General features: G+C 25.1%; 2 protein-coding genes across 2 annotated transcripts; one reads left to right on the forward strand and one right to left on the reverse strand.

The window, feature by feature from the left end:
- Nucleotides 1-95: 95 nt before the first annotated feature.
- Nucleotides 96-4,281, reverse strand: Ahcy (adenosylhomocysteinase). Its single transcript, XM_015323877.2, has 6 exons — nucleotides 4,070-4,281; nucleotides 2,903-3,093; nucleotides 1,968-2,309; nucleotides 1,113-1,328; nucleotides 791-1,017; nucleotides 96-460 (listed from the first exon to the last, which is right to left on the reverse strand). The coding sequence occupies exons 1-6, from the start codon at nucleotides 4,098-4,100 to the stop codon at nucleotides 163-165; spliced, it is 1,305 nt and encodes a 434-aa protein (XP_015179363.1). The 5' UTR covers nucleotides 4,101-4,281; the 3' UTR covers nucleotides 96-162.
- Nucleotides 4,282-5,943: 1,662 nt separating this feature from the next.
- DNApol-zeta (DNA polymerase zeta catalytic subunit) lies at nucleotides 5,944-20,788 on the forward strand. The gene is given in 19 exon segments (XM_015323847.2): nucleotides 5,944-6,283; nucleotides 6,403-6,589; nucleotides 6,735-6,828; nucleotides 7,348-7,830; nucleotides 8,339-8,573; nucleotides 8,674-9,391; nucleotides 9,393-9,568; nucleotides 9,642-10,334; nucleotides 10,924-11,150; nucleotides 11,242-11,392; nucleotides 11,662-12,021; nucleotides 12,634-12,822; nucleotides 12,921-13,233; nucleotides 13,320-13,638; nucleotides 13,735-13,983; nucleotides 14,548-14,661; nucleotides 14,761-15,179; nucleotides 15,493-15,721; nucleotides 15,807-20,788. Coding segments are annotated over 19 exon segments (5,475 nt in total). The 5' UTR covers nucleotides 5,944-6,144; the 3' UTR covers nucleotides 15,987-20,788.
- The last annotated feature ends 2,569 nt before the right edge of the window (nucleotides 20,789-23,357 follow it).

A 23,357-nucleotide genomic window follows, 5' to 3' on the forward strand; every position in this document is an offset into this window, starting at 1 on the left:
TGATTATCTCCCTCTTATCAACGTTTTATATAATCTTATTAAATACCTGACAGGTACATTTACAAATTTACAAAATTACTAAAGATGTTGCAGAATATTTTATATATGCCAATATTTTTATTCAAGTACATATAGAATGCTTACAAAAAAGATACAAAAAAGCTAGTATCTATAATGATCAGCCTTATAAGGACCCTCTACAGGAACATCAAGATATTTCGATTGTTCTGGTGTTAATTTGGTTAATTTTACTCCAAGATGATTGAGATGTAGTGCTGCAACTTCTTCATCTAATTTCTTTGGCAGCATATGAACGCCTATCGTATACTTTTCAGATTTAGTCCATAATTCAATCTGTGCTAATACTTGATTTGTAAAAGAATTACTCATGACAAAACTAGAATGTCCTGTCGCACATCCCAAATTAACTAAACGTCCCTCTGCTAGTAAAATGATGTGTCTAAAATTTGAATATTTTTAATAATTTAGTATATTATTAAATATTATATTTCAAGGTTATTTGAATTGAAAACCACATATGTTGTTTCTATCCTTATTATATCTTCATTAATCGTGAAAATACTAGAATATATGGCTTTTATGCAGAGCTGAATAATATATTTGAATAATTTCTATTTTAAATAATAGATTCGTTGCAAATTAAAATAACATTAATATTTCAAATAAGAAATGAAATTTCAATATATAAAATATTTTAACCAACTCTGGCTTTATGTATGTAAAAAATAAAACAACCCTATTGTATTTAACATTAATAATGATCAATTACCTATTGTTTTTCAAAGTATATCTATCCACTTGAGGCTTGATATTATCTTTTTCTACTGCATTCTTTTCTAACCACGTAACATCTATTTCACAATCGAAGTGTCCAATATTACAAACAATAGCATCATTTGGCATATTTAAAAAGTGTTTGTCTACAATGATGTCTTTACATCCTGTTGTTGTAACATAAATTTGACCAATCGTAGATGCTTCATCCATTGTAGTTACCTGATCAAAATAATGCAATTATTTATAATAAAATTGTAAAGCTTAAAAAATGGAATATCGAAGATTTCAATTAAATAAATATCTTTGACATTTACTTGATATCCTTCCATAGCTGCTTGTAATGCATTTATGGGATCTATTTCTGTAATAATAACACGACCACCTAATGCTCTAAGACTTTGTGCACATCCTTTACCAACATCTCCATATCCTGCTACCACGCATACTTTTCCAGCGATCATGATATCAGTTGCTCTTTTGATACCATCTATCAAAGATTCTCTACATCCATATAAATTATCAAATTTACTCTAAAACAAAAAATAATATATTTTCATATTTTACAACACATTATTTCTGCAATTTCTAAGTTTTATAAATTAACTTATTATATTATGTGAATTCTTGTATATATGGGTTACTAGATTTTTTGTTTCGATACTTTCTTATGTGCACGTAGTACCAACGACTCTATGAATTCAAATTAATTTCATTAAATTATATTATAATATTTGATTAAAAGAACCAATGAATTCTTATAGTCAATATTTAGAAATTTATAAATGTGAATTTAAAAATTATATACATATGTATATATGTATTATACCAAATATTTTGGAAAATTGATTATACCAAATTATTAGTATAATACAATTATATAATATATATATAATTATATACATATGGTATGTATTATACCAAATTATTTTGGAAAGCTCTAAAATGTACGGACCATGAAAGAGTATTGGGCATACAGATTATCATATGCAATGAGTTAAAAAAGATAATTAAAAAGATAAGAAATTCATAATAATATAATGTATTATATAAGCATAGAAATTAATTGTGTACCTTTTAAAAACAATTTTAGTTTTTATTTATGGCACCAAATTAATTTTAACAATACTATTATACATTTGAATTACGAATGAAATGTGTATAAAACAAACCTTTGTAACTGAATCATTAACATTGATTGCAGGCACTTTGAGAGTTCCTTCCTTCATCATACGATAAAGGTTATGTACTCCGGTTGTAGTTTCTTCTGATATTCCTCGACAATCTTTTAAGTACTCTGGAAACTTTTTATGTACAAGGTTTGTAAGATCACCACCATCGTCGAGGATCAGATTTAAAGGTTCACCATCTTCAAACACTAAGGTTTGTTCTATACACCATAAATATTCTTCCTCTGTTTCACCTTTCCATGCGTAAACAGGTATTCCAGTTACTGCAATAGCAGCAGCCGCATGATCTTGCGTACTAAAGATGTTACACGATGACCATTGTACCTTAATTTCAATAAAAAAGAAAAAAAGAAAACGTTCATTTGAAATATAATATAATATTTACTAGAATATGTATGTTATGTATTATAATATACTACAGATAGATTTATCATAATATTATAATTCTAATAAAAGGTCAAAGTTCAAGTCAATAAATACGATAAGAAGTCATACATAATACATTAACAACAAATATTTTTCTAGCTTAAATTCAAATCTTGCGAAAGATTTGTTAACACTAGTTATACCAGAGACCAGGCATTTTGACTAGTCGGGGGCCATTTTAATTGAAAATTTCTACTTCATGTAACATTTTCTAGTTCTGTAAATAATTGAAAAATGTCTATAAATCCATTTATCTATTAAAATTATTATTGTTAAACATTTTTTTTTATACACCAGTCATTTTGACTAGTGTGGTAGAAATAGGTATACTGAAAATGGTGATATATCTAGTGTTAAGAAATATTATTTTAAAGTACAATTGTTGATTGTAAAAATATATATTTAGGAAATATATAAATTATAAATTGTACGTTTAAGTACAATAATAAATAACTATTAATATTATATTACTATTATTATTTAAATGTCACCTTTGCTCCAAGTTCTACTAAAGTTTCAATAAGAACTGCAGTTTGTACAGTCATGTGAAGACAACCCGCAATGCGAGCTCCCTTTAATATTTTAGATGGACCATATTTTTTTCTTATTGCCATCAGACCGGGCATTTCATTTTCAGCTAAGGTTATCTCTTTTCTGCCCCAATCAGCCAATAATACATCAGCTATAACAAAAAAATAAGAAAATCTTTAATAAATATGTTAACTTTAAGAAAAGGTATAAAGATCATGAACTATAATTTGCATTTAAAAAAGCAAACATTTCCATTCCTTTTATACATACATATATATATATATATATATATATATATATATATATATATATATATATATATATATATTTCAAATATTGTAAAATAAATATTTAAATTTACCTTATTTATTATTTAAATATATTCTTTATTTATAATGTCATATGTTATGATATACGTTATTAATAAACATACATTCAAAACTTTAGTTGTTGATTTATATATTAGTTGACATTTATAAATTACATTTATAAACAAAAAAATATATATACATTGTTCATGAGAAACGTTAATAGATTAAAGTTATTTGATAATATAATTTATTACTGTTTTATTATTTATTATTTGAAAAATATTATATATATACAAATGAGATCTAACTAAAAATATTAATTGTATTTTTATTAAATCTCACACGTAAATGCAAATATTCTTGTGAGACAAATTTTGTATACTTTAAGTAAAATTATATTTTCATGACAATAAAATATTTCATTGTAATAAAATTGACATTAATTTGACAGTTTTATGATCCTAAAATAGGTTTCTATGTGTAAACATTTGAAAGCTTAGCATTACAATCAAATATCAATTATTTCAAATTTTATAGTAGTAACTGTGGTATGAATACTCCTGTAACACGTTGCATATATTACATGTATTGAAAAAATACGCGAAATAGACAATTAAATACTTATATGTAATGAACGAAGAAATTTTATAAAATTGAATAAATATATATTCTAATTAATAATAAATTTATCTATACTATATAATATAATTTAAAAATCTTTTATATAATAAGTAGAAAATTATTGCTCCAAAATGAACGAGAGCACATGTTAGCAAAATTACTGTTATATTTTAAAATTTGCCTATAACTACTTACCGATTTTATATGCAGGCTTTGCAGTTGACATTTTTCTTTCTCAAATTTTACAGTTATAATTTTCAATATTTAATAATTATTAACAATTGATATAACAATCAATTTGTAAAATTTAAAAAGTATAAAATATCAAAAATAACCCAAGTTCAACCCGGCACTATCATACACTATCAAATCGTTTCAGCAGCAGTGATCCCAGAGACTTTAGTTCGTTTGATCGACACAGGGGCGCCAAATTATCGTACGCGGCAGAAAATTATCGTACGCCCCGGGAAAATTTGAAATCCGATAATTTCTCAGACGAGATTGTCAAAATCTGGGAAAAGAGTGCAAGTTCCAACTTTTTCAAAGTTGATAACCTTTTTTTTTCATCACTGCAGCTTCCCCTTCTTTATATCCATACATATATAGAACAACAGTGGTTCTCAAAGTGTATTCTGAAATGCCATAGAAATCCTTAACAGTCATGAAATATTACAAAATTTTCATAATTCTACTTTTATTTTAAATACGTTATAATAAGCAATGATAGATATAGTCGAGATAGGGCCCCAAGCTTTAAAAATTTCAAGAAAACTCTTATTAGGTTATTAACAGCAAAAAAGCATACATATATGTATACATACTGCAATAATCAACGGTATTTAAGCCACTTATTCTATAATGTTGCTCAATAATATTTTTGAAAGAAGGAAAACGTTTGGTGGTTGGTTTATATAAATAATGGTTTGAATGGAACACATTTTAATAATTAAGTAAAGTAATTATATTTTTAAAAGATTAGTAGAATCAATTAGCAATATGATTTTGATGATGACAACAAAGAATGATTAATCAATGATGAATTAATCATGCTGTAAGTGTTAATATCAATAATCAGTAAGTTAAATCAATTTAAGTTAGCAGATTTTAGAATGTATCAATCATTGTATATAGTTATACCATAATATCCCTTAAATATCGAATCTTAATGAAAAAACATTTTAAGACCTCGGGGACCTTTTGGTGGTATTCCAAGACCCCGTGGCCACTTAGTATGCTTATCACTTAATACGTCACTGATGAAAAGATGAGAAATCTTATGCAATCTTACAATTAGTGCAAATCATTATATTCGCATAGTATTAACTATATACAAAAGCCTCTACAAATGAAATATCTTTTATTTATTTGTAATCAATTCCTTAAAAATAAAAAATGACGAAATTAATTTTTTGAAAACAACTGGATTTAATAAAAGCGCCAAAAATATAAAAACATTGAAAACTACTGACATATGTAGCATATATGATACGTCAAGTAGTATGTGGCGCCCCCAAGTTAGTTGATTTTCAGATCCAGATTATCGTTATAAATTTATTCATAAATTGAGATATTTAAAAGTTTGTGTTTAAATTAATTTCAAAATATTGATCAATTTAAATAAATTTGAATAATGTTTTCAAAAATTATAAATTTGTTAAATTTCATTGTGTAATAATAATTAATAAAATTGTTAAAAAAAAATAAAGTTATTTTAACTGAAAATAGGCTTTTTTTTGAAAAATTCTAATCTTCAAGTGATGCAAATTGTATAATTAAACAGAATTAATACATTTTGTAACAATTATTATGTTATTTTTCATATTACAAATTTGTGACAACTCTAATTATTACAAAATTTAAAAACTAAATTTATAGGTTACTTTTTCTTTCATGTATAAATCTGTTATTGATACTTTACAAATTAGAAAATGTCTAATTTATAGTTATATACTTATCTTAAATTTTTGAAAAATATTATTTATACTTTTTTCTTTTTCATCCTATCATATGTTACCATATGAGGTAACATTATAATTAAAGTAACATTTAGTTCTACTTCTTACTACTGATAGCGCTGTGATCTGTTTCTGCATTACACCATGTGATAACATATGACATGTATAAACAAATGCAAATTTGTATTTTTTAATGATGTAGTGATGTCATAAAATGAAGTGAATATTTTGATACAATTGTTCAGTGTGTTGTTTTTACTTTTATGGTGGTATATAAACTTTTATAATCACAAATTTGACATAATCTAATAAACTATGCTTTCAGTCAGAATATTAACAATAGATAGTTATCAAACAAATCCTATTCCTGATTTGGATCCAACATTTTCCGAATTTCGAGGAAATGAAATAAAACGTGTACCTGTCATTAGAATATTTGGCCCAACTTCAACAGGTTAAATTTATTTACTTATGATTATCGATAATTCAATTTTCATTTGAAGAATATTTTTTCTTAATGTTTTATTATTTGCAAACAATTACTGCAATATAATGTTATGTTTATATTTTCAGGAGAAAAAACATGTTTGCATATACATGGTGTATTCCCATATATGTATGTACCATGTACCATAAAAGAAAATATAAACAGTTTTATGCATCGGTTGAGTTCATCGATAGACAATGCCATTAACGTATCATCAGGAAAATCAGCATGTAGAACTCAACATGTTTACAAAATACAATTAGTTCGTGGAATGTAAGAAAATGTTTAAGTAAAAAAGAAAAAAAAATAGAAAAAAAATATATTCTACATATTATATATATACATATGTTATAATATAATTTTTATATTATTAATTATATATATATTAAGATGATGACTGTATTCTAATATTTTACAGTCCCATTTATGGATATCATGAAAGGGAACATCTTTTCTTTAAAATTTATTTTTATACTCCGTCTATTATAAAGAAAGTAGCTGATTTGTTACAAGTATGTATTTTATTTTAATATAATTATAAATTTATATATACAGGATGGTAAACAAAAAAATGGTCCGATATTTGAAGAGTTTATAGTACTTGTCAAAAAAAAAAAAAAAAAAATCTCTAAAAAACATTGGTTCTAAAAATCTCTGTAGAAGAATTTTTTTGAATTTATTGGTATTAGTAACAGATTTTTCTTATTTTTATAAAGAATGTTGTCATAACATTAACAAATAATAATTCAAATATAAAAATAAATATTCAACTAATATAAATATATAAAATATTCAACAATAAATATTCAAATAATATATTTGATATATAATGAATAAATTAAAAATTGCCTATTTTGAAATGACGTAGGATTATTTTCTTATATTAAGTTAACTACAGAATTTGAAATGACACATGACTATGTTTTCTGTCACGAAGATGTTAAATGTTCATACATACTACTACTTTTTGTATATTTTATTACTATACTTTGCTAGAAAATAAATAATATAAAAAAAAATATCAATTTCAGAATGGTTCAATAAGCAATTTGAAATTACAACCACATGAAGCACATATTCCATTTATTTTACAATTTATGATGGATTATAATTTGTACGGTATGAATTTTATAAATATCAAAAAAATGAAACATCGTTGGCATACGCTTTCAACCACTAAAGAAGAAACAAATCAAATGAACAATATAGAATCCTATGATTCGCAAAAATATCTTCCAATGTCTGTTGATCGTCAAACTATATGTGCCTTAGAAGTAGATGCGCAAGCCAATGATATATTAAATCGAAGAGCAATTGATAAAGTTATAGAATTAAATCCTGGTCTTGCTGAAATTTGGAAACAGGAAAAAACAAGAAGATTACAAGCTGGTTTAGAAGATGTTAATTCACAATTATTGTATCCTAAAAGTCCTGAAAAACGAATCGTAGTACCAACAGTTAATGATAATAATCAAGAACAACGAATTCTTCAAAAACTTCAAGATATTTTACAGGTATCTATTAATATTTTTATATAAAGATATTTTTTTTATTATAAATATACAATATATATAAAGCACTTAACTTGATTATCTCGAATAACTTCTAAATTGTACATTTAAATAATAAATTATTTCTGCAGAGATTACATGGTATCCAAAAAAAAACCATAATGTGGTGTATATGATTTCTTTATAAGGGAATACATTTAGGAGATCTGATGGTCTATTTGGTTTTTTTTTTAAATGGAATGCCTAATCATTTTATCTATCGTTTCATCAGAAATTACATGAGACAGATTTTGATAATCGTATGCAATTTTGTTAATGATTTTTGCATCAAATGTATAACAATAATTTATTAACCAACACCAATTTTAGTTCTTATTCCATTTTGATTGCTTTATTTATCAACAACTTTATCACGAAAATTATTCAAGGTAATCAAATTAGGTGCTTTATACTTTTTTGATATTTTTATATAACATATAATTCAAATTAATATCATTTTATTTATTTCTAGGAACGTGAAAATACAACTTTATCAGACTCAACTGTAGAAATTTCTTATCCATTGCAAGCACAGGAGGATGACAATTCATTAAATGCTTCGTGTGTTGTAAATCATATTACACCATTTTCATCACAAAAAATAAATGAAAAGGAACAAATAAAGTCAGATAATTTGAAGGATTTATCTTCATATTTTTTATTAGAATCTCTTTCAACCGAAAACAACTCTCACAATACAAGTTCTTGTAAATATTGAAAATATATTTTACTAATAATCAATAAGTTACTAAACATTTGTTGGACCTATTAAAAATAATCTTGATTCTTTTTTTTATGTTATTGTAGTAAATGAAGATGATATGAATTTAGTGGAAATGTTAGCTGATTTATCAGAAAGCGATGATGTAAAAAGAATTGTAGATGATGATAGTATATTAGGATCTCAATATTCAGAACAGGATAATAAAGTATTATATGATTGTGAAGAAGATGAAAGTGAACAGCTAAATTTAACAAATTTGGACCTGACTATACTTAGTCAAAATCAACCAGATAATACAATAGAAAAATTACAAAAATCAAATGAAGAAAATATGCAAACAGATCGTGATAATAATTTAAGTAAATTCAATTTTCCCCAATTTGATGGTGCCAATGATTTTGTAGCAAGTCCAAAATCTAAAAAGAAAAGAAAAACAAATACACAATCCAATAAAATTGGTAGTTCATCACAAAAATGTAAGAAAAAGAAAACAGAAAATGCGGAACAGTCATGTGTCGATGAACCAAATCTTGAAATTGCATCATCTTCAGCACTTTCTAATAAAAATCATCCAATTTCTACTACAATAGATCCAGATATAATAATTTTGGATGAAATAGAAACGCGTAGTTGTACTTATGATCGTCATAAATCATCTATTAAACAAAGTGTAATTGATATTGAACAGGAAGAAAAAACAGATGATCTTAAAACTCATAAATGTGATAGGCTTACAAAATCTAAAAGTATGGATGATGAAGATTTACAAAAAAAATGCACAAGTCAAAGATTAATAAGCAAGGACTATTAAAAAAAGTCCAAATTCGCCAAGAAATTATTCACCATTGAATGTTATTATTAGTTCTCCAAAAACATTACGATCCAGCAATAAAAATGTAATAAATTCCAATATTCCAAAACAAGATTGTAAAATACTTCCTAGGAAATTGGTATTCTCTGAATCAGATGATCTAAAATGTAAACAAAATTATTAGAAAATATAAGAATATATTATATAAACACACACATTTAATGAATATTATTTTTACAGGTAATATAACTAAACCTAACGTATCTCAATGTAATCTAGATAGGAAAAGTTTATCTACAGATGATCAACCAAAGAAATCAGATATTACATATAAAAATGACAAAACAACTTATTCTAATTTTCCTAATGATGTATCATTTCAAATTAACGAATTAAATGTTTCTGAAGGAGATGCAGAAGAAAATATACACAACGTAACATTTACACAATATATTGAAGAAAAAATGAAAAATGAAACTCAAATTTCTCAATCCAGTTATACAGTAAGCAAGGACAATCAAACAAAAAGAGTTCCAATAACAATTATAACGAAGTTTAATCCACCTTCGCGAGAACGTATATTACAAAGTTTGGTAACATGTGATATTTCAAAGAGGACTCGAACAGAACCATTTTTTAGTAATAAGCTTGATTTAATGAAACAAAAAGAAATGTCATCTAACGCTTTCAATATACCAGTGATTAAATCATTCAATTCCAGTTTAGAGGGAATTACGGGAATTAAATTATGGCGACGAATGAAAGTAAATGAATTTTATCCTGCTGGATCAAACATAAAGTCAAATCATATGAAAAAAGTTCTCGCGGGTTATAATTTATTGACGATAAGAACTCTTATGGAGCCTCCTCAACTAAAATCTGTTAAATCATGGTTGAAATCGAAAAATTGTCCTCCTATAAACAATCAACTAAGTAAGAATAATTGCACAATAAAATTATTACTAAAATTAATATTATTATAATAATATAGATAATAGTAAATATATATATATATATATATTATTTTTTAATTTATACACAACATTTATTTTATTCAGTGTGTCTTGTAATTAGTAGTATAAGCGTACAATGGTTGATTCTTCATACAAAACTCAGTCCATAATGTAGAATTAAATTTGTTCATACGAGGGCTTTCTTTGTTTCAAATTTAACTCTGTGTATTTCATTATATTATTCTTGGATATTTCGAATAGTATTTTTATGTTTCTTAACATGTTTATAAATATTGTCAATAAAATGAAATTTCTTTTATCTTATGTTTCTACTCTTATGTTTATTGAACAAGGCTTTTAGTTTCTAGGATTGTGAACTTAGTCAAATGTACGTGTATTAGATATATTTAGAAACTTATTTTTTTTTTTCCAAAACAAAGTCCTATACGAACAAATTTTATACTTCATTTTTCACGTTGAATCATCCCATGCTAGCTGCAGTTACAGGACACCCAATATATGTTTTAAGAATTAATGATTCAATTTTTTCTTTGCATGAATCCATATAGTTGACAACAATAATACTTCTACAAATGGGCAATCTCCTTCTTCTAGTAATTCTAATTCATTAAAGAAGAACACATTAGAAAATACATTTAATGATACATTTAAACACAAGGATAAAAGAGAATCACAATATCTAGGAATCTCTCATGGACAGATAGAATATTCTCTACATGAAAAAATCGGCAATGCTTCAAATGAAAATCTTCAAAATTCTAGGATTTTAGCTATGGTAAATAATATTTCATTTCAAATTTTATAATAAGCGCAATCATAAATAATATCATTTCAATTTATATATTCATAATATATAATTTTGTTAGCATCAATATATAACATTACTTTCTGTGGAAGTACATATTCCTACACGTGAAGATTTTCTTCCTAATCCCCAATATGACCCAATAGAAGCAATTTTTTATGCTATTCACAATGATATTCCAATATCTTCTGATGTCAAGCAAATGGAGTATGGTATGATTTGTAATTTATATATATATATATAATTTATACTTAAATTACTTATTTACCAAATCGATTAATTCCATATAATAAAAAGCAGAGAAAAGTAGAAATGTTAAGCTTAATTATTAAAGAAATATATTTTTTTAAATATAAAAAGTTAATTATTAATCAAATACTTTGATAATAACATTTTAAAAAATTCTAAAAATGGATTTAATCCCTTTGGATTATGAATAATTTATTTAATCATTTCATATCAAAGTTAAATATGATTATAGGAACAATTATTATCCGTTCATCTGATGAACAACCAATAAATTTCATTAATTCTCACATCCCTCTTATTCCAACATCAATACAATATGTGGAAAATGAGGTAGAATTATTAAATCATTTAGTAACATTAATTCGTCGTTGTGATCCTGATATCTTAATTGGTTGGGAAGTGGAAGTTTCATCTTGGGGTTACATTTTTCAAAGAGCCTCACATTTAGGCTTTAAACCATTTCCTTTATACATTTCAAGAACTCCAAATATTTCGTCTAATTATGGTTTTCAAATGTTCTCCGAAGATTCAGAAATAAAAGTACCAGGCCGTATATTTCTTAATATTTGGAGGATAATGAGACATGAAGTAGGTGTGTATGTAAAAATGATATTTTTATTTATTAATTATTATTAATTAATAAGCGTAATTTTTAATTAAACCTCTATAATTTCATCTTTCTCGAATTCAAGATGATAAACAATGTTTTGGACCAATCTTATTTGATTTCTTTTTTAACAGAATATATATTATTATTGTATAAAATGTAGGTTTTTATTTAAAAAAGAAAAAAAGCGTTAACTTTAAACTTTTTTGCTAATTGTAAGTAAAAAACAATATATGTCTCATAATATTCCCTTCTTAAAAGTAAATAATACTTGTATAAACAATTTTTCTCCAAAATGCCGATTTTTGGCAGATGCATCGGTACATTCATTTAAAAAAATAAGAAAATAGGAAATTAGGATGTATTATACTAAATGATGTTTTTCTCCATGATTTTTTTTCAATGTTTACTTAAAAAAAAAAAAGAAAAAAAAACAATAAACGGTCTTAGTTCTTAAAATTACACTGTATATGTATATTTTGAAACGTGTTACTTTAAAGTTACCTGTACATTGTAGAGGATTAATAGTACAGTAATAAATGAATACATAATAATTTATATTTTATAAATAATAATTGATTGTATTTATTATTTTAGCATTATCAAGTTATACATTTGAAAGTATTATGTATAATGTGATGAAGGAAAGAGTTTCATGTCATAACTATAAGACATTAACCAACTGGTGGAAAAGTTCAAATATTGCAATGAAGAGTAGAGTAATTGATTATTATGTTATTAGAGTTTCAGGAAATTTAAGAATTCTTTCTCAATTGGATATTATTGGTAAAATAAATGATATTCTTCTTTTTTTATTATTTAATTGATTTCTAATTAATTAAATATTATTATATAAATTCTGTAATATTGATCAATTTCTTCAGGTAGAACGAGTGAACATGCACGACTTTTTGGAATACAATTTTATGAAGTATTCTCACGAGGTTCTCAATTTCGCGTTGAATCGATGATGTTGAGACTTGCAAAACCATTAAATTTTATTCCAGTATCACCTTCTATACAACAAAGAGCTAAAATGCGTGCACCAGCAGCATTACCATTGATTATGGAACCAGAATCTAAATTTTATACAGATCCACTTGTAGTTCTTGACTTTCAAAGTTTATATCCAAGCATTATAATTGCTTATAATTATTGCTTTTCAACTTGTTTAGGTCGTGTTGAACACTTAGGACAGTGAGTAGAAGAAAATTCAATATATGTGTAATTAATATTTATTTCGATTTAAATATTATATTATTGTAATATCAAATATTCACTAGGTCTATACCATTTGTATTTGGCGCAACGACATTAAAAATCAATAAAAATACTCTTTTAAAGTTGCAAGGAAAAATGAATTTTGCGCCAAATGGTGTAGCCTTTGTTAAATCTGAAGTACGTAAAGGTGTATTACCAAGAATGCTTGCAGAAATATTAAATACTCGTATAATGGTAAAGAATTCAATGAAACTTCATTCGTCCGATAATCATAATCTTCAGCGTATGCTTCATTCGCAACAATTGGGTTTAAAGTTAATAGCAAATGTTACTTATGGTTATACATCTGCCAATTTTAGTGGCAGAATGCCATGCATTGAGGTATATGAATTAATCATATCGTGGAATAAGCATTATTTTTTATTATAAATATATTGATCCAATAAATAAATAATTATTTTGAACTTTCATTCAAAGATAGGTGACAGTGTTGTTAGTAAAGGAAGGGAGACACTGGAACGTGCTATAAAAATAGTAGAGTCTACACCTAAATGGGGCGCCAAAGTTGTTTATGGAGATACAGATTCTTTATTTATTCTTTTACCTGGAAAATCACGACAAGAAGCATTCAAAATTGGTGCTGACATGGCGGACACTATTACAGTTGCCAATCCACCTCCTATAAAACTAAAATTTGAAAAAATTCTTCAACCATCTATTTTACAGGTAGGTATTATAATCTGGGAACTCTACTGAAACATGAAATACAATCAATTTTCAGGTTGTACACTTTATACTATTATGTAAAGAACTGAAATATGAAAATATTGATATTTATACCAATATTTATCGATAAGTTAGGTTTAGGCGTTTAGGTTTTCTATTTTATTATAATTTTTATGATATTTGCGAGCAAAGGTTAAACGTTTCATATTTTTGTTACTTTCCCCTCAAAGATCAGTTCCTCAGAATATCGTGTAAATCGAAAACAAATTAAAATATACATAATATAGTCAGTTACATATTTAATTAAATTTAATTTAAAAGAAAGATCTTCTTCTATTCTTATCATTAATGTTTATTCGATATTTTCGAAAAATCTATAAAATATTAAATAAATTATAAAAAAAAAAAACTACAAACATTATAATTGTTTATCATTAACCAGTAAATATGAATTACACTCTATTAAAAAAAAAAAAATACTAATATCAAGTTTCTATAATTATAGTTAATTATTATTTTCTTTAAATGTAAATAAATAACAGTTATTGAATTTTTATTTTGTAGACAAAGAAACGTTATTGTGGATATATGTACGAAACTTCCGATCAAAAAATTCCTGAATATTTGGCAAAAGGTATTGAAACTGTACGTAGAGATGGATGTTTTGCTGTTTCAAAGGTATACTATATATTACAAACAAATAAAAATGTTTATTTATTTGAAAGTAAATTAACAAAGTAAGAGTTATACATATAATAATTAACGATTACTTTTTAGATCCTTGAAAAGTCATTGAAAATATTATTTGATACTTCAGACATCTCTTTAATAAAAAAATACCTTATTAGACAATTCAATAAAATTTTATGCAGGCGAGTCTCAATAGAGGATTTAACATTTGCCAAGGAATTTCGTGGTTTAGATGGTTATAAAACCAATGCTGTTGTTCCAGCATTAGAATTAACACGCAGATTAATGCGTAAAGATCCTCGAGCAATACCTCTTACCGGTGAACGTGTGCGTTATGTTATTACTGCTGGTGCACCAAATCAAGCATTAATTCATTGTGTTCGTACACCATGGGAAGTAATGTGCGATCCTGGTTTATATCCAAACTCTATTTATTATATAACCAAAGTTATTATACCACCTATAAATCGGTGTTTCAATTTATTTGGCATCGATGTTAATAACTGGTAAGTTACACAAAATACATTTCTATCTATTATATTACGTTGGGGACAAAGTAAGACTTTTATGAGACAGGTATTGTGAAGCTACCTTTAAAACGGCAATAAATTAACGAATAAAACAATGCATACATATTTGACCAAAATCAGACAACCAGAAGTATGTTGTTAAATAAAGGCTTGATTGAAGTTAACGTAAAAATAATGGATAACCTTTTTCTCAACCTAATATTATAGTTTAATCTGTACTGAGAGAGATACTTTTGTTCAATCCAATATTGCCTCTCTTGTAATACTGTATTATTCAAATCTTAAACAGGTATCAAGAAATGTCTCATCGACAATCATTCGATAAATTAGATTATTTAAATACAAAAAATCAAAAATCTACTATTTGTCAATTTTTTAATACAACTGAATGTAACATTTGCGGAGAACAGTCCACTAATGAAATTTGTTCAGAATGTATGGCACAACCTGATAAAACAATCCTTACAATTTATGAAAAAATAAGATGGTTTGAACGTACGTACCAGCAATTTAATGAAGTAAGTATATAATATATCATTTGATATTATTAAATAAACTTATATATATTTTTATAAAATAATAAACTTTAATATATTATTTCAGATATGTTACTCTTGCGTAGGACGACGAGATTATCCCGATTGTACTTCTTTAGATTGTCCAGTATTATATCGTATGCACGAAGCTCGCAAAAATCTTGCACAAGTATCTTATCTGAATAATTTAATAAACAATGGTATTAATAATGTTAATATACGTGATAAAAACGTACCTTCTTCGTAATAAACTTTTGTTTTTTACTGGTTTTCCTGATGATGATATTTTACTCGTAAGAATTGTGTGGATTATTTGGATTTTTTTTTGGAAAGTATAAATATGTTAAAATAAAAGATGCAGCTGTGTTTTTTGCTATCTTATGTTTATTCTCTTATTTTTTTTTTTTTTTTACTTTTTTTTTATTTTTTTTTTTTTATCATAATACTGTATAACATACAAGAAATGCACATTAATGAAACCTACAGAAGAGAATCTGAATATACATAACATTTGTTACCAATTTTTAATTCTCATGCACTTTTGTTGACCTACCATATTTTTAATTTTTTTTTTTTTAATTTTTTAATTTTTTTTTTTATATATACCAACTCAAGGAGAATGATAATTTCTATTGAATACTTTTTAGATATAATAAGAATATATGTGAATATATACATTTGAATTTATTTTCAATAAATTTTCTTTTTCTTTTTTTTCTGGGAATTTTAAAGATCACTTATCTACAAAGAATTCAATTACAACAATTTCTCTTGCCATTACATAAAACTCGTAAGATACATAATAACTAAATGATAATGATAATAATGATGATAATAATTTGATAAACATGATAATAATAACTATCTTAATTTATAATCAAATGAAATAAATAAACAGTTTTCATAATTGTGTAGTTTCATTATAAGTACTGATGGTAATGCCGAAATTTAAAAATGATTTTTTTTACAATCAAACTCTCACATTTCTTTTTATCTTTTTTTTCCCCCTTTTATTTTTATTTTTATGAAACATTTTCATTTCCTTTGTCGTAGAACATTATTAAATATAAAGAAATGTATTATCATCTCTGATACTTTTTCTATGGCAATGTTAATAATTATAAATGAATAAATATATTGAATTTTTTATTTTTTTTTTTAAATATTACATTTTTTCTTGATTAATCTAAAACACAACATAGCATGCATTATTAATAATTTTATTCGAAGTAACAGGATGATTATGAAAAAAATTAATTAACGAACTTGTGTTTTATAATATTGAGCGAACTATCCTTTCAAAGTTTATTGCGAACAATAATAATAATAATTATTATTATTTTTATTATTAAAAAGCACCTTCCGGCTTAGAAAAAAAAAAAATATATGAAACAGTAAATGACAGAAGATACGCGTGAGTTATGAATTTTTTTCTATTAATTAAATATTGAAATTAATTTTTTGCTCGTCATTATTTAAATCTCATTGTTGTACAATTTATTACATTCTCTTCAATTGAATGTTTGAATATTTGTAATATTTAAACAACATCAACGATACGCTTTGTACCTTTTTTTATATGACACACCCAACCATTTTGTTGTTTTCAATTTATTTTAAGTTTTGAAAATATTTGCAAAGAATATATATTTATATATAAGTCGATAATATAAAAATTAATGGAAACCATGAGGAACGTGTACATATGTGTAACGTCAATGTTGCTTTTTATATATATATATATATATATGATTATATTATATATTATTTACGAAAGTATGTTATAAGACTCATGATGATTACAAATTTTGCTTGTTTATTTTTAACATAACATTTTTTTACTTGAACCTTACAACATAGTGAAAGTAATTGCTCATGGCGCCTGCAAGTTGTTTTGTTGATCATAATTTTATTTCCGCCAATCTATGATATACGGATTCATATTGTTATTAATGTTTTATAATAATTATATCTCATCACGACGACAACTTAGACGCATTTTATTTCAATAGATAAATAATCATTTCATTTGATATAATTTACATTTATTGACTACATTAACAAATATTTGGAACTGACATTGCTTTATTATCAATTGATTGACGCATAAGTAACATTGATTGTTGTAGTATTGGTTACCTTAGATCAGTGGTTCTCAAACTACTCGGTTTGAATTCTCGTCCTCTTACTTAACAAAATATTACTTCTTAGTGTCCCTTTGGAAATTTCTGGATGACCTTTTTTTAATGCAAACCCTTTACCATTTCATCGTCAGCTTTGAGAACCACTGCCTTAGATATTAGAAATTTATTTCATTGTGCCCAAATATTATTAAATAATATATGAAAGTGAACCTCATTAACATTAGATATACCAGATCAGTCATTTTGATTGGTTGGGCGCCATTTTAATTCAAATGTCTACTTCATGTAACATTTGATTTCTGTAAATAATTAAGCGTTTTGTTATTTAAAAATATCTATTAAAATGATTATTGTTAAACATTTTTTTGTAATTTGTTTAAGAATAAATAATGACTGTGTGAAAATTTTAAAAAGCATTTTTTTTTATCCACCAGTCATTTTGACTAGTGTGGTAGAGAAGTTAGAGGTATACTGAAAATGGTGGTATATCTAGTGTTAACATAAGAATGAATTTAACAACAAATGTTTGCGACACGTTTTCGTAGAAAAGAAAAATGGATAAATCTATTAAACTTATCAAACAAAAAACAAGAAAAGTTATAATAGTTTGAATAAAGAACGAAGTTTATAGACCTTTCAATAGAATTTTATTATGGCGGAATGTATTTTGTATGAAATATTTTTAAATTATTATTATTATTATTTAAATATATCATGTCATTTCGCTCAGAAAAAAAAGAAAAATCATGGTATTTGTAAAATTGGAATAAAGTATAATATACAAAGAAAAGCAATAACACCGTATAAATTTACAAAAATAATTTTCATACACCTTTTTTCTTTTTTTCAAACTAAATACATTACGTACAAACTGTTTTAAAAGTGTTTGCAATTTCAAAAGCACCTAACGATGTGTAATTTGCGTTAAAATAAAATAAATGAATGAAAGAAAAACATTTTCACTTATGTAAAAAAAAAAAAAAAAAAAACAAGAAAGAATACCTTTTATGATGTTATGTTTATATTTGCAAATTTCTCAATGAACAAATATACAAAATTGAATTATATTATTTAAGATTAATACAATGTTCAACTCTTAACATAAAGATAAAATAAATTTTTTAATTCTAATAAACGAAAATATATTACTTTTTATTTTATCGGAAAAGTTGTTTGTTGGATTCAATAGTTTTATTAATTTAAGTATAATTGAAGCATTACAATTTTTATTTAATTTAATGTTAATAGAAAAATAATAAATACAAAAGGATTCATATGATTGAATGAAATGAAAACAAAATAGTGAAACAAAAACGTAAGTATTTTCAATGTATGTTAATGAAAAATATTAATCGTTAAAGTAATGGATATAGAAATATATATCGTTTGCAAACATGTAACGTAAATATTGAAAATTAAATCAACGAATAATATATATTTGAAATAAGTGCCAGTTATTTTTTTGTTAAATATTGAACTTATATATAATAACTATTTATCTTTTTTTGCCACAGATAGAACTTAATAAGAATTTCATCCAAATTTTTAATAGTTTCACATTTTAAATAATTAAATCGTAAACATAATAATAATATAAAGAAAGACAAATGTGCTTATCGTACGATAGTATTACAGTGTACACAAATATATGATGGGTGCTTTATAATACTCGCATAATTTCTAGAAAATAACAATGATATACGTGATTATTCTTAAAGTTTAATAGTAATGATGAAGCTTCCGATATTACCTATAAATCAAATTAAAACGATGTCTTGCTTGTATCACGTTCAATTTTAAGTGTATTGTGTAAGATCATTTTTTATTGGTGAAACAAAAAATTGAGATTATGTAATTTTTTTTTTTCTACGTACAAACGAGATCTTCCAATATCGATTGTTTTTTGTTTGTTTTTTTTTAATAATATAAATTGAGAATTTTGATAGTAATCAACATCAATGTTTTCATTTAATTTTGCAACATATTTTAACACGTTGAGCTACCACACGAATTCTTAAGGAAATCTTCGCCAGTCACCGGCGCTTGACGCCATGTTGGTGTCTAGCCTGAACTTGAGTTCAGTGACAGTCACTTATGACTGACGTAGTATTCAACGTGTTAATACCTTTATTGATTACTGTATTTATATTTAAATTATATATAACGATAGAATTTAAAATCGTTATATATAAATTAACCTCAATTAAGAATGTTTTTAAACATGTACAATCTCAAATTATTGTTTTTTTTTCTTTGTAGAAACACACAAGCACTTAAGAATTTCATTCAGTAATTATTGAAAAACATCGATAAGCTTTTTTTTTTTTTTTGAGCAGTAATTGGCCATTCTTTCACTACTTACTGCACTGCTAGCTCGAGTGACACTAATTATTATTATTATTATTATTATTATTATTATTATTATTATTATTATGATTATTAATACTAATATCGTTATTCTAATGTTTATATTATCATTATAATGTAGCACGAACACAAGAAAGTACATTTACAGGAAGAAAGAAAATAATGCCATTTCTTTTTTTATGACGGCACATAAAATTTTAAATTGAAATTTATATATATATATATATATATATTTATATATATATATATTTATATATATATATATATATATATATATCGACGATAATGCTCTTCAAAGAAAAAACGTGTTAGTTTTTTTTTTACGTTACGTAGTAGTAGTAGTAATAATAATATATATATATATACGCTATATAGTATATATATATCGCTGGTCAGGTAAAGTACGATTATTATACTTTTCGCAAAATGAAATGTCGCTTAATCACTTTTTTTCATTTGTGTGTTGTTTCTTTTTTCCCCTTTTAACACTTGCGACACTTAATTTTCCTTTTTTTTTTTTTTTTTTTTTTTTTTATTACTTCAACTACTCGATTTTACTTTTAGCTCTTTAGAAGCGCTCACGGGGGTGCCCAGATTCTTAGTTTAAGAAAAGGGTTGTGTGTTGTGTGTGCTCTCTAAAATTTAGAGAACGTATAAGTTAAAACTAAATAAACAAAATAAGGCAGACACCTACGTACGTATTATAGAGAGAGATAACAAAATGTATCATCCTTTATAATTTCAGGATTTTTCTTAAATATTAAATGTTCCAACTACGAGGAATGCCATTGTAAAATGTATATGTATGTATATTTTTTTCTCTACCTTTAAATTACAAGAGATATAATAAATCCGTAATTTCCCGAGCAAGATTCCATTAAACGACAGAATTCAACATTAACCTGCAACAACATTGTATATCCCCTTTTCAGCCTGAATCTCGAGTAATTCTAATATTTTGAGAAAACAAAAATATAAACTCGATGGATGGTGATTTACTGTTAAAACAATCTATTATTTTTTTTTTTGTTCCAAGGTTGCACAAATGTAATATGATTCTTGGGTTGTCCGTAAAGTTCTAGCCGATTTTGATGCAAGATTGAAATGTTTTGCAATTGAAGTTTTTCTTTTTGGTTGATATATATTTATTAAATTATATCTAAGTGCCATTCTGTTTTACAATCTTTTTTCCATCTTTAAAGGTAACTTCAAAATTTCCTCCTTTCAAAACTTCTCAGGTTTTTTTTTTTAGCAAAAGAACTTTAATGCCATCTACCAGAAATCGGCACGAACTTTCCGAACAACAATAAATGAAAAGGTTTATGACAATGAGAATCGATGCGAATTCTGTCTGAAATAACTTTCGCTCAACGAGATTTTCGAGGGAAAAATATACATATACATATATATATACACATGTTACATGTATATATACATATATATATATGTTATATATAAAAAAAAAGAATAATTATATATGTATTGTTAATGTTGTATTATTATAACACGCATATGCAAATATCCGGCATAATTATTCGTCCCACAATACTCCTAAACTCCTATCGTGGTTTATTTTATTTTTATTTGCATTTTTTTATGTTGCCTTCTTTCTCTCTTTTTTTTTTTTTTTACAGACTACTACTCGACCGCATCCTCTCAGATTGAGATTGAACTTTATAAACACATATGTCAAATGAACATTTTTAGTTTCATAAAATATTCTATAACAAAGCACATATTATAATAATAATATGCGATTCATTTTTATAATTTATTCATAATAATTACCCCTTGATACATTGAACGGACTGAATATTAAGCTCATTTGCTTTCTTCTCATATGCCAACTATCAATTACATCCCCATTAGAAACCATTAAATAGATTTCGAATTAAGAAGAAGAAGAAGAAGAAGAAGAACACGCATGGAAGAAGAGTTCAAAATTCGTCCATTTTATAATAATATTTAATTTACTTTTATTATTATTATTATTATTATTATCTTTATTATTATTATTATTATTCTTATTATTATTACTATTATTATTAATTTGCACCGTGTAATTATTTTCTTTTATTTTATTTAATTAATCCATACGTACGAATTGTATTTGTTTTTCTTTTTTTAACACTAGATATACCAGAGCAGTCATTTTGACTAGTCGGGGCCATTTTAATTCAAAATGTTTACTTCATGTAACATTTGATTTCTATAAGTAATTTAAAAATGTCTATAAATCCATTTATCTATTAAAATTATTATTGTTAAACATTTTTTGGTATTTTTTAAGAATAAATAAAGACTGTGTGAAAAAATCTCTAAATGCATTTTTCTTATACACCAGTCATTTTGACTAGTGTGATAGAAAATGGCGGTATATCTAGTGTTAAATAGAAATAATATAAAAGTATAATTACGTAAATTAACAATATGACAAAGTATAGTAAAAAAAAAAAACAAAAAAAAAACAAAAAAAAAACATTTAATTAAAAATTGGACCCAACCATTGAGAGAATTGCAGAATTGAGTAGTTCCGTTTGTTTAAATTACGACGTACAATATAAATTATCAACATTATCTTCATCAAACTAACATAACAGTAGTAGTGTACTGGCACGTCGTCCAACAATCATTACGTAGGACACGATTATTGTAAACTAATATAATATACAAATAGGCATTCAGATACACACATATATATACATATTATATGTAATATATATATGAACGTGTGTGTTTACCTGTGCTTGCTAAACTCGTTATTCGTAAGTTGGCGCGAGAGATTCAGTCTTCGTATATAAAGGAGATAATATTCGTTAACATTACAATATGTGTATTTACGTTTACAACACTAAAATTGTTTAATGTACGCGATATCACAGCGCTCAGCATTTAATATGACAAAGGTACTCGTGTTTCGAAAGCTAATAATAATCTTCAATCTTTCTAGATGCATGGGTCGATCATCGGCTACCATACTTGAATGTCAGAGGATTTAAAGAAGGTGACGTTGTTTTTTTTTCGTTTTTTTTTTCTCAAAAACACGTCCCTCCCTTTTTTTTTTTTTATTATTTCGTATCGTCTTTTTCATCTTCTTTTTTTTCCTT

This window comes from Polistes dominula, unplaced genomic scaffold (assembly GCF_049000335.1).
Source record: "Polistes dominula isolate Pdom_NZ unplaced genomic scaffold, Pdom_raw_medaka contig_17, whole genome shotgun sequence".
Taxonomy (NCBI): Eukaryota; Metazoa; Arthropoda; class Insecta; order Hymenoptera; family Vespidae; genus Polistes; species Polistes dominula.